This window comes from Pleuronectes platessa, chromosome 11 (genome assembly GCF_947347685.1).
Source record: "Pleuronectes platessa chromosome 11, fPlePla1.1, whole genome shotgun sequence".
NCBI classification, from domain to species: Eukaryota; Metazoa; Chordata; class Actinopteri; order Pleuronectiformes; family Pleuronectidae; genus Pleuronectes; species Pleuronectes platessa.
This window is the reverse complement of record NC_070636.1, coordinates 10,009,297-10,021,382: the sequence shown is the minus strand read 5'-3', so window position 1 is coordinate 10,021,382 and position 12,086 is coordinate 10,009,297. Positions and strand designations below refer to the sequence as shown.

Sequence of the window (12,086 nt, the reverse complement as noted above, 5' to 3'; positions counted from 1 at the left end):
CCTCGCTTGGTTTTGAACCCATGACCTCACAGCATCTTAAACCACTGAGCTAAACACTTTGTTGAAACAACTGTGAAAGTTGTTGATTTAAAGACTTCAAAAGCCCCCCCCCTGGCCCCCCCTCTTTCCACCTGTGTACGGGAAGGGGCAGATGTGAGCTCTGGCACTGTCCCTGAACAAATGGCTGTGGTTCAAAACCGAACGACACAACAGGAATGTTATCTAATACTTAATAAAAGTGCAAATTTTTGATACCGTAAGTTCCACACTTTGTTGATAACACAACTAAGGATTTAGAATTTTTGGACTTTTACTTGTGATATGTATGCATTTCTTATGTGTTTTTGTGTTATTGGTTCTTCAACTTAAAGGATACAAGTACTTATTCAACTCTTGTTAAACTGCTTGAGTCTTTTGCGTTTTATTTGCAAATTTTAAAGTTATACAGCATTAAAATAATTACAAACAGATAAGATACATCAATTTGTTTTGTGTCTTTTGCTTTTAAATGCGGCCGAACTATTATGTGTTCTTTTCAAATAGGGCAGAACCAGAGTCTTTGCACACAGAGTAAGTTTACACTGAACTCTTGATCTGCAGGAGACTAACAAACAGGCAGGAGCATGAGATGAGTGGTAAATGAGTTTAATGAGCTCTTTAAACTTGAGTCGTTGAGTCATTATGGTCTGAGGTCACGTCAAAAGCCTTGTGACAGTCTGACAGATGACAAATCCATCCTCTTATTGCCTACATTTTAGGAAACGAAAATATCTAAAAAATCTTTTCAAGCCAAAATGAAACTGAAATTAGAAGATTCCTATCGAGAAATTTAGAATGGGTGGGGGGGGGGGGGGGGGGGGGGGGGGGGGGGGTTAGTTACCAGGAATCCCTTTGGGGTTCCTGGTAACTTCCTGTAACGATTAGGGGATGTTCATTTGGAAAAGCTAGGATCCTCTCAGGTTTCCTGGTAACTTCCTGTAATTTTCTGGGGGGTTTATTATCTTCGTGTGAAAGAAGTTTGCGGCTGATTGGACAATGCACAGAGGAGCTAAAAATAAATTCATTTTGAAACTGATCATTAGGTGGTGCTATCACCATCACTAAATACAGACTAAAAGATCTGTTCATCAAATTTTTGTATATGGTTAACTTTTAATCAGAAAGTCTCGAACATTAAAAGCAGTAAATAAGCAAAATAAAATATTTGGCCTCGCTTGGTTTTGAAACCATGACCTCGCAGCATCTTAAACCACTGAGCTAAACACTTCATTGAAACAACTGTGAAAGTTGTTGATTTAAAGAGTTCAAAAGCCGTGAGTCGTTGAGTCATTATGGTCTGAGGTCACGTCAAGAGCCTTGTGACAGTCTGACAGACGACAAATCCATCCTCTTATTGACTTCAACCAGGGTTAACTGGTAACTCCCTGTAACTATCTGGGGGGTATTATTATATTTCTTATATTTGTTGTATGAAATAAGTTCATTTTGAAATTGATCATAAGATGGCGCATTCACCATCACTAAATACAGACTTATAGATTTGTTCATCAAATTTTTTTAACATTAAAAGCAGTAAATAAGCAAAATAAAAAGTTTGGCCTTGCTTGGTTTTGAACCCATGACCTCTCAGCATCTTAAACCACTGAGCTAAACACATTGTTGAAACAACTGTGAAAGTTGTTGATTTAAAGAGTTCAAAATTCTCAGTTCGTTTGGTCAATCTTCTTTCTGTCTTTTTTAATCGATAAATAGCATTTACATTTTATGTTACTGACAATATCGCGTTGGGCAAAATTCGCAGAACAGATCAACACTTGTTGAAGTGTGTGTGGAAACAGAAAGGGAGTTTTGAAGAACAGATATGATTCATGAATGAAATTACAGTAAATCAAATGTATGAATCAGACATGTAAATGAGTTGTTTTTGTACTATATGTATAAGAATATTACTGCGATGAAATAAAACATTTTCATCTCTAAATCTTAAGTCAAATGTAGAAGTGTCTCCTCTCTAAAAGCTGTACAGAATAATTGATTAGCATCTTTTTGTTATAGTAATTTTTACTGCTTTATGAAAATCATTTTAGTCAAATTCCTTGGATGGTTTTCAATTTTGAGTTTTTAAGGTCAGTCTAATAACATATTGATCATTCCAGTAAATCTCTTAAACAAACTCGTGGGTGAGTGTATATTTTGTAAAGTGACTTTTAGGCCAATACCCTTTTGTGGGGTTGACTCATACATTTTTTTTTTAAATTGGCACTGGGTTAGCCCAATCACATCTTTAAACACCATCTCCTCTGCCAATAGATTATTTAGCTAAATCTTACACACTGCACATTGAACCAAATTACAAAGGATGTTTCAGACACGTTGCTTTTATCGCTCAACACAAGAAAACAGATGAAAATATAACTAGATTGCATCTTGGCCACCTTGGCACATGCAAGGCAGCAGGTGTACCCACAATGAAAATGCTCATAACTCGGTGAACACATTATTCCCTCATTCTCTATTTCAATGGTTGACTGACTTTTTTTCTGTCTGACTTAATGAGCTGCTGACAGTCTCACCTTTTCTCTCTTTGACTTTATGAGCTTCTAAAAAGCACCTGACTGGATACACTGCAAGTTATAACCATATGGCTCTACAGGGTTATAGCACAACATCCTGGGCCTCATACACAAACACTCTGTGGGCCACCTTCCTCTCTCTATACACGATGTCCCTCACACATACTTTATTTTATTATTATAGTTTTCTTATACAAATTATTTTTGTCTCTTAGGTTGTGACATGCATCGATATCTTTTGCTGCTTCTTGGCCACTGGTACTATTTCACCCAAGCAGGTGTTGCATTTTGGACTGGTCAGGCGGTCAATCAAAAATCTGGGACTGTGTCTCTAATTTCTGTGGAGGACGTCTGATTTCCTCATATGTGAGATTAGAGCTTTGCAATGGTCGGAGCTGGGGTCCCTAATTTTCAGATGGCTCTTTCTTGAATTCTTATTAAAAGAGGAAATTGGCCGAGTTCAGCAAAGCATTAATTGTAAGTAATTGTTTTTGTGGACTCTGAGAATGCTCTCGTAGATCTCAGTGTGCAGGTTTTCTCTCTCGCTTGGTCCCTCTCTGAAACGAAAAATGTAAAAAAAAAAAAATTCAGGCCCTTGGCCTGGCCCCTTTTGGGGCCCTGTGAAGTCACGAACCCCCCAATCCACACCCAGCTTCCCTCCCATACACAACCACCCACCCACACCACCAGCCCACTATGGCACCCCTGTGACAATATAAGAGAAGCCCTCTGCCATAGTCCTGCATCACTTGCAGGTGGTTGTACTGCAAACTTCACTTTGCAAATCTGTAGTTAAGATAGTTCAGTCTCAACTCTTTGCTTTTTTTTCGTGAGCCAGGATGAAGCTGCTGTTGGTTGTTGCTGCTGCTCTGGCCGTGGTCAGCTGTGCCAACGACTCCGTGGTAGACCCGGAGTTCCACGCCTGGAAACTCAAGTTTGGTGAGGCAGTGTTAAAGCTTCTCAAGCTGTCTTCTTTTATTAAATAGAGTATATGTTAACATTTTATCAATAAGGCTAACTGACATTTTAGGCCAAAAAATTTAGGCTGGAATTTGGAGAGACCTTGTACTCAGATACACTCGACCCAAAATCTAAATCTCCAAAAGGATTCAAATGTTTGTGTCTGAAATTGTACTTGTCAGCTAGTGAACTATCTCTTGAAAAAATTGTCATTTTTCCCGATTCTCCGTCCTCTGATTTTTCTCGTCTCTGGTTGGCAGAAAGATCCTACAGCTCTCCATCAGAGGAGGCCGAGCACATGCAAATCTGGCTCAGAAACCGTGAAGCGGTGCTGGAGCACAATGCCATGGCTGATCAGAGCAACTCCTCCTACCGACTTGGCATGACCAACTTTGCTGACATGGTATGATATGTCCCTGAATTCCTGTACTAAATGCCACCAGTGTAATTTTGTTGCAGTGAGATTATGACAAAGTTGTGATCAACATTTTGGATAAAGTAACTCTCTGAACTTTTGTCCTTCCTCACCAGGAACCTGAGGAGTTCACACGAAATTTCTCTAGCGGCTCCTTCAATGCTTCTAGGCCTCGCCAGCACTTCGTCTCTAAGCTGTTGCATGCTATTGGCCAACATCTGCCACAGAGCATGGACTGGAGGGCTCATGGCTTAGTCACCTCTGTCAAGGATCAAAAGAAGTGTGCCTGCGACTGGCCTTCAGTGCAGTATGTAAAACCCAACTGGCCACCTGTTTCTACAACATGCTCTCTGTCACCAACAAAAACAAACTCACCTGCATCACACACACTGCTTCTAAAATCACTGGCCTTCCCACATCAAAAATAACATACCTGAGCGACAGAGCCATTACATGACCAGCACTCACCAACACTTAAATGGTGAAGGGTCCAATTCAGCAGGAGCTTCATATCCTCTGTCATTGCAGCAATACATGACACTACACTTGTACATGTTTTATGTTGCATGTCATGTTTTGTCTAATCGGTGTGTTGCCTCTGTAGTGATGTGTCCTTCTGTGGTAATTGTACGGTAAAATAATTTGCCCAAAGGGACAAAAAAGTCCAAGTCTTCTGTCCCAGTAACTCAAATGTTTTTTGTCACAATTATATTTCACTCTGTTCCAGACTGGTTCGCTGGAGGGTCAGCATTTCAAGACGACACAAAATCTGGTTAGCCTGAGTGAGCAGCAGCTGGTGGACTGCTCTGAAAAATACGGCAGCAGCGGCTGCCATGGAGGCTCAGTCGAGGCTGCCTTCAAATACATCATGGCCTACGGAGGTATAGAAATGAAGGATACCTACAAATATGTGGCTCAGGTAAACAGAAAACTTCTATGTGTGTATAACTTACATTATTTGAATGCAAGTACAGCATACGGTCTGAAACTACATTTGCCATTGTTATGCGAAGAAAGAAAAAAAAAAGAGTTGGAGAGATGTGCAATACTGCCATCTTGTGGAATAAACCTTTTGAACAACTAAACTCTGGCTGCCTCTCATTACATAGTCCACATTGACCCTTTTAAACATTCTCTCATTTGCACCCATGACGTGTCAACATGGAAAATCAAGTAGATTTGTTTTGCTGTCATTTATTTAACTTTTTCCATTTGCAACATTTTGTAGAATTTTTATCTGCAGTCTTCGATTTTTATATGACATTGTATTAATTTGCTTCTTGTCTGTGATGTTCTGTGTTGTTATTATTTTTCCTCTTTTTGAAGCACTTTGTATTGCCTATTTTTAAATGTGCTACATAAAAAAGTTATTAATATTAGTATAATGTTGTCTCTGAATTAGAAGCAAACCTGCAGTTCCCACCCTGATAAAATTATTGCCACATGCTCCGACTACCAAGATGTACTAAAGAATGATGAACAAGCCCTCAAGGTGGCTGTGGCCACCATTGGACCCATTTCTGTGGGCATCGATGCTTCTTTGGCCTCTTTCCGCAACTATGAATCAGGTCCATATAACATCCTTTTCAAACTCTGGAAGAAATGTGAAAACTATGTATTTATCATACAAGCTAATGTGACCAATGTATTCGTATTTCAAGGGGTGTATGATGAGTCGGATTGCAGCAGCACATTCGCGAACCACTATGCACTCGTTGTGGGTTACGGCAAAGAAAATGGAAAAGACTATTGGCTGGTCAAAAATAGGTTGGTACACAAATATATTGAATTGCATGTTACAACTGTTACAGCTGAGACAGTCAGCTGAACTAAAACATAGTGAATCTCAGCCAAGAGGGTTTTATCCTCTTTTCACTGCAATCACTTAGGTTTTTATTATATAAATGTTTTTTTTTCAGTATGCTGTTGTTAAGACAATGATTCATTTCTATATGAAGCAGCTGAATATGGTTGGTGTTGTATGTTTGTTTAGCTGGGGTACAGCCTGGGGAGAAGAGGGATACATCAAGATGAAAAGGGACAGTGGGAACCAGTGTGGCATCGCTTCTGAAGCCAGCTTCCCCATGGTCTGAGAAGGTGAGGTCATGAGGCCTCCTACTCTCTTCTGTCTTTCTCTTTGCTATTTAAATGAAACGTTTAGGTTTGTGTACACAGATCGACCTGAAAGTGTGTGTATGTGTGTTTGTACTGGGCACTAACTGGTTGTTGTTTATTGTATTTACAGGACTTTCTTCTGCGACACAGCATTAACTTTAATTTCCTAAAGAAGCTGAGTTATCACTCGACTGTAGTAGATTTTTGGACTGAGAGTCCCTGTACCATGGTGTACTTTTAATACAATTATTCTTTTAAAATTGAGAAATAAAAGCTTTTTGCTTGAAAAATACTTGTGATGTTGTTCCTTTAATTCTCGTTTCACATGTCAAAGAGGTTTCGCTGATATTCTTAAATTGTACATGTTGCTTGGAGGTATTTGAACAACACTGTTTTTTTTTATCCCTTTAGCTCAAAGTTTTCACAATTTAAGACCCCGTGACCTCCTCTTTAACGTTTATAGAAACTGTGTAAAGAAGTGAAACACTCTATTACTGACAAACTGTGTACCCTATTTCTATAATTTCTAAATGATTAATAAATATGAAAACTCCTCAGGAATCCCAGTACACACAACTTCAGCTCGCCACACAGTGAACTTACTAAACTGTTTGCCCTGAGTCGGGGCTTATGTGTTCAAGGAAGTGAAATCATATTTATATAGCACCTTTCTAAACCGAGCTTGCAGAGTCTGTGCTCTGTGCACACATTTATGAAAAAGCCTTTTTAATGTTACAGATATACTTTACTCATAGTTTCTTGAATGTGTGCATGTCAAGTTGGGGGAAAATGTCTTGAAGAAAGGTTGTGCATTTATGGAAAGCATATTTTGGAAAACTGATTTCACCCTCATGTCTCAAAGCTCTTTATCATATCTGTGTTTGATGCTTCTGTCAGTTAGGACTAAAAACAAAAATATACAGTAAATCAAATGTAGAGAATCATAAATGTGATTGTGGTTGGGTGTGTATTATATGTTTATGAATGTTACTGAATGCCAAACTCATTCATTTGCGACAGAACAAAGATTTTCATATATCAATATTCGTCAACGTCAATAGAACTTCAGCCAAATGGAAGTTGCTTCTTTTTAAAAGCTTTTTGAGAACATTTGATTTATTGTTTTGTTTTTGTCATTTTAAGTTTGTTTTACTTCTTTTTCGTTAACCCATAGTATTATATGCAAGTTTTTAACATAATTAATAAAAATGGTGTATAAATGAAATGTGTTGTTAATGTTAGTATTATTATCATAAAGGGAGAGTGGGTGGCACAATTTCCAATAACACTTGATCATTCAGGTAAATCCCTTGAACAAACACTCAGTGAGTGGGTGTAATGTGCCACTGACATTTCTGAGAAATTGAAACACTTCCACCTTGAGTGTCATAATTTAAATAGTAAGTTACAACAAGGCGGAAAGTAGCACAAGTGTCATTGTTGCTTTGTGTTTTGGTTTTGTTCTTTGAGAGAATTCCCCATCCCTACATGACAGGTAATTTTCACACAAACAGACATGACTGTAGTGCTGCTTCTTTATGTGGCTGGAAGATTTCCAAGGGAAGTAGCTGATGAGATCATAATGCGGATGTTCCTCGTTTTGCTTAGGTTGAAAAATACATTTACCAGAAAACCGGCATCATGCGGTCACAACACATGACTCCCTCATTCCCTGTTTCAATGATTGACTCTTCCCCTTTTCTCTTTCTAACTTAATGAGCTGCTGACAATCGAACTTTGCTCTCTCTGACTTTGTGAGCTGCTAAAAAACACCTGACTGGACGCACTGCAACTCATAAACATACACAGCTGTATATAAGAGTGTCGCTCTGGTGTCGGCCCTGCATCACCTGGTGGTTGTACCTTCGACTTCACCGTGCACATCGACATACGGGCAGGTAAGAACTCACACAGACAAACACACACACACACACACACATACACATACACATACACATACACATACACATACACATACACATAGGCACACTTCCTGAACTGCTGGTGCGCTGCTGCAAAGAAGAAAGAAAGACTCATAAAGATAAGAAGGAGTTTGTGAGAGGAATGAAACTGAGGTTCATTGAAACCAGGAAATAAAGCTGATTCTGTGATGGAGCAGACAGGAAACGTTTTTTTTGAGAGAGAGTTCAGTCTCAACTTCAAGTCACATTGGATTTTGTCTCTTCTTTGTCGCTCAGAATGAAGCTGCTGTTGGTTGTTGTCGCTGCTCTGACCGTGGCCAGCTGTGCGAGCGTGTCCCTGGAAGACCTGGAGTTCCACGCCTGGAAACTGAAGTTTGGTGAGTCAGTGTGAACTCTTCTCAGACTGTTTTATTTTATGGTCAAATATAGAAGAATTTCCGTCGTCTGAAGAGGCTTTATCTATAAGGCCTACAGACTTTATAGGCCTTATGATGTAAGAGTTAAATTTAGAGAAATGTGTGCTCAGTTACACTTAAAGGGATAGTTCATCCCAAAAGGAAAAATCACTCATTATCTACTCAGCACTTTGCCGATGGATGCCGACAGGATCCTGTTGTGTCATCCAAGTGACTCTAAACAGCATCATTTACAACCTGTTTTATGTCTAAATGTCCTCTGATTTTTTCCGTCTCTGGTTGGCAGGAAGATCTTACAACTCTCCATCAGAGGAGTCTCACCGCATGCAAATCTGGCTCCAAAACCGCAAACTGGTACTGGTGCACAATATCATGGCCGATCAGGGCATCAAATCCTACCGCCTTGGCATGAACTACTTTGCTGACCTGGTATGCTACACGGCTGTTTAACGCGCCATTTGTGGAATTTTTACACAAAAACATCGTCTTTTAAAAAAATATATTTTTAAGCAAGATCAAGACGACACTGTTATTGACATTATGGTCAGAACGCCTCTCTATTTTTGCCCCTCCTCCCCAGGAAAATGAGGAGTACAAGCGCTTGATTTCTCAGGGCTGCCTGGGCTCCTTCAACGCTTCTCTGCCTCGTGGTGGCTCCACCTTCCTGCGGTCGCCTGAAATCACCGATCTGCCACAAACTGTCGACTGGAGGGACAAGGGCTACGTCACTGACGTCAAGGACCAGAAGCAGTGCGGCTCCTGCTGGGCCTTCAGTACAGTATGTAAAACCTTTCCAATAACACAGATGATTTGTTTTGCTGGTCTCAAATGAACTTCACCCTCTTCCAGACTGGTTCGCTGGAGGGTCAGAACTTCAGGAAGACAGGGAAGATGGTGTCCCTGAGTGAGCAGCAGCTGGTGGACTGCTCTGGGGACTATGGCAATGAGGGCTGCAATGGAGGCTTAATGGACGATGCCTTCCGTTACATCCAGGCCAACGGAGGTATAGACACAGAGGACTCCTACCCGTATGAGGCTGAGGTAACAAAAAACTCTGGCTTGGTTGAAATAACAATATGCATTCAATGTGGATGTAAGTCACTTTATTTGAATGCAGCTACTGTAAACAGTCCAAAACAGACATTTCTCATTATTGATTCTAAGAAGACAGAGTAGAGGTGAGTTGAGATTGTGTTTTGGGTTCATGTGAGAGATACTGCCACCTTGTGGACACAACGTTTCAAACACCTAAACCCTGGCCGGCTCTCAGGTCAAAGTCTACAAGAACTATTCAAGACCTCTAGTATTTGATGTGTCAACTTTGTAAAACTAATATGGTTATTGTTTGTCTCTATTACGTTAAGTTTATTTTATCCTTTCCCTTTGCCGTTACTTTTAAAGATACTACACACTTTATCTGCTTTCTATGACTTTAAAAGTATTAATGTTTGTTTTTGAAATGTGCCACACAAATAAGGTTATTCATAATATTGTGATGTTGTCTCTGAATTAGGATGGAAAGTGCCGTTACAACCCTGCTACCATCGGTGCCAAATGCACCGGCTTTGTTGATATAAAGCAAGGTGATGAAGACGCCCTGAAGGAGGCTCTGGCCACCGTTGGACCCGTGTCTGTGGCCATTGATGCTTCTAATGAGTCTTTCCAGTTATATGAATCAGGTCCATACAACATCCTCATAAGAAATATGAAAAACTGTGTACTTACCTATGTACGAGCCTGACTAATGTGTGTGTGTTTCCAGGAGTGTATGATGAGCCGGGTTGCAGCAGCACGGAATTGGACCACGGTGTTCTCGCTGTGGGATACGGCAGTGAAGGCGGACATGACTATTGGCTGGTCAAGAATAGGTAGATACAACTTATTAGTATATCAGTGTTTTTTTAATTCGTTATGCTGTTGTTTTTGACAATGATTCAGTTCTATATAAAACAGCTGAACATGGTGGCTGATGTGTGTTTGTGTAGCTGGGGTCTTTCCTGGGGAGACAAGGGATACATCAGGATGACCAGGAACAAACACAACCAGTGTGGCATCGCTACTGCCTCCAGCTACCCCCTGGTCTGAGAAGGTGAGGTCATGATCCGTCCTACTCTCCTCTGGGAAACACCCAGATAAACCTGAAACTGTGTGATTGGGTGTTTTTACCATGCACTAACCGGTTGTTGTTTATTGTACTTGCAGGTCTTTCATCTGTTCCACATAATTAACTTTAATTCCATAGAGCAGCGGACTTATCACTTGACTGATGTTTTTCTTGTTTGAACTGTACCCTGGTGCAATAATAGAATAACTTTGATTGTAAATAAATGTGAAGAAATAAATGTAACCCTTGTGTGTTTGTTGCTTTTTTCTTTTATCGTCCGTTCATCCATCACTGTGGCTTCGCTGATATTCTGGGCCTTGTAAATTGTGAAGTGTTATTTGGCCATTAAAGTTTGCCTCCACAACACAAATGCAAGGCCGCCAGAGGATGATAAACTACGAATAATAATACATTTAGTTAATGTATTACTTGTTGGCTGGAGGTGTTTTGCAAAAACTGTAATTAACCCTTTAGCTCAGAGTTTCTCAATCACATTTTAATGACCTCATACAGTTATTAATTTGCAGTGTGAATATATCTGCAATGGATCATGGTTATTATTTCCGTACGCTTTGTTGCTTTAGATCAATATAATGTGAACGTATACAAATTTAATTTTCTTTATTTAATATGCCTAAAAGCGTATAATCACAGCAGTGGTAGGACTGATGATCTGTGTTGTTGGGTTTATGAGTAGAAAAATATCTTGAGCTGCATGAAGCACACAGTATGTGAATGTTTGCAAAGCACAACATGTGCCCATACCGACTGTGCAGTTGTCTGTGGCTTCTTGCTGCAGTCGTATGCAAATGTACATTATCAATCCTGCAGCTGGTGCAAATAAATGATTGTGTTTCAGAGAAAAAGGTACGACAAGGTTGAAGTAGGGACACCCCCTCGCTCATCTGGCAGCGAGTGCATCTCACAGGTGCAGGCTGGAGTCCTCCTGGAAACATCTGCACTGTTCACACTCTGTTCTGTCAATAAAGACGACCAAAAATAAAAATGAATGAATAAATAAAATAGTTTATAACTAAAGCGCTTATTATGTGATTTGCTTTATTTATTTAGGACTTTTCTTTTTCTCTTTTTAATCTCACACATTTTTCTCTGTACGTATGAATTTTTACCCTAATTTATTTAGCTGGATTCTCATGTTTTTATATTGTTGTAACAGGATAAAGACTAGTGGTTTGTTGGACATTTAGTTCTCATCTTTTCCATGTGCCTTAGTTTTTGTCTTTGCATAAACTTCTGTATTTGTTATCTGTCTGATTTCTGACATCAAACTGCCAGGAACTGTGGATGAAAACCAGCCTTTACGGCTAAATCGGGCAGATTTACATTTTGGACCCAAGTACGCATGTTAATTAATATGCATCGTCTGGTTCCCTTTAAATAAATAAACACACAGGCAAAGGTCAACATAAACAGTGTCAGCCATTAAATGTATATATAGCTTTAGCTTTGCACATTAACCTCATGAAACGATTTGCCCCGAGTCCAGGCTTATGTGTTAAAGCAAGTAAGTAAATTCATTTTGCGCCTTTTGGAACCGGGCATGCAAAGTGCTTATACTCT

At 39.7% G+C, this 12,086-nt stretch overlaps 2 protein-coding genes across 2 annotated transcripts; both read left to right on the top strand.

Moving 5' to 3' along the window:
* Positions 1-3,294: 3,294 nt before the first annotated feature.
* LOC128451085 (procathepsin L) lies at positions 3,295-6,355 on the top strand. The gene is made up of 9 exons (XM_053434850.1): positions 3,295-3,512; positions 3,794-3,936; positions 4,065-4,255; positions 4,553-4,580; positions 4,676-4,867; positions 5,351-5,516; positions 5,610-5,715; positions 5,942-6,045; positions 6,194-6,355. Exons 1-8 carry the CDS (start codon positions 3,413-3,415, stop codon positions 6,039-6,041), a joined length of 1,026 nt encoding a protein of 341 aa, XP_053290825.1. The 5' UTR covers positions 3,295-3,412; the 3' UTR covers positions 6,042-6,045; positions 6,194-6,355.
* Positions 6,356-7,673: 1,318 nt separating this feature from the next.
* Positions 7,674-10,748, top strand: LOC128451168 (procathepsin L). The gene is made up of 9 exons (XM_053434947.1): positions 7,674-7,961; positions 8,262-8,362; positions 8,688-8,830; positions 8,982-9,179; positions 9,251-9,442; positions 9,915-10,080; positions 10,164-10,269; positions 10,387-10,490; positions 10,604-10,748. The coding sequence occupies exons 2-8, from the start codon at positions 8,263-8,265 to the stop codon at positions 10,484-10,486; spliced, it is 1,005 nt and encodes a 334-aa protein (XP_053290922.1). The 5' UTR covers positions 7,674-7,961; position 8,262; the 3' UTR covers positions 10,487-10,490; positions 10,604-10,748.
* Positions 10,749-12,086: the final 1,338 nt, after the last annotated feature.

Bases quoted from the DNA above. Each gene is read 5' to 3' on its own strand.
- LOC128451085 (XM_053434850.1), top strand. From the start codon at position 3,413: ATGAAGCTGCTGTTGGTTGTTGCTGCTGCTCTGGCCGTGGTCAGCTGT. The intron at 4,581-4,675 runs GTAAAATAATTT...ACTCTGTTCCAG, and splicing joins CCTTCTGTGGTAATTGTACG to ACTGGTTCGCTGGAGGGTCA. The intron at 5,517-5,609 runs GTCCATATAACA...TCGTATTTCAAG, and splicing joins TTTCCGCAACTATGAATCAG to GGGTGTATGATGAGTCGGAT.
- LOC128451168 (XM_053434947.1), top strand. From the start codon at position 8,263: ATGAAGCTGCTGTTGGTTGTTGTCGCTGCTCTGACCGTGGCCAGCTGT. The intron at 9,180-9,250 runs GTATGTAAAACC...ACCCTCTTCCAG, and splicing joins CCTGCTGGGCCTTCAGTACA to ACTGGTTCGCTGGAGGGTCA. The intron at 10,081-10,163 runs GTCCATACAACA...GTGTGTTTCCAG, and splicing joins TTTCCAGTTATATGAATCAG to GAGTGTATGATGAGCCGGGT.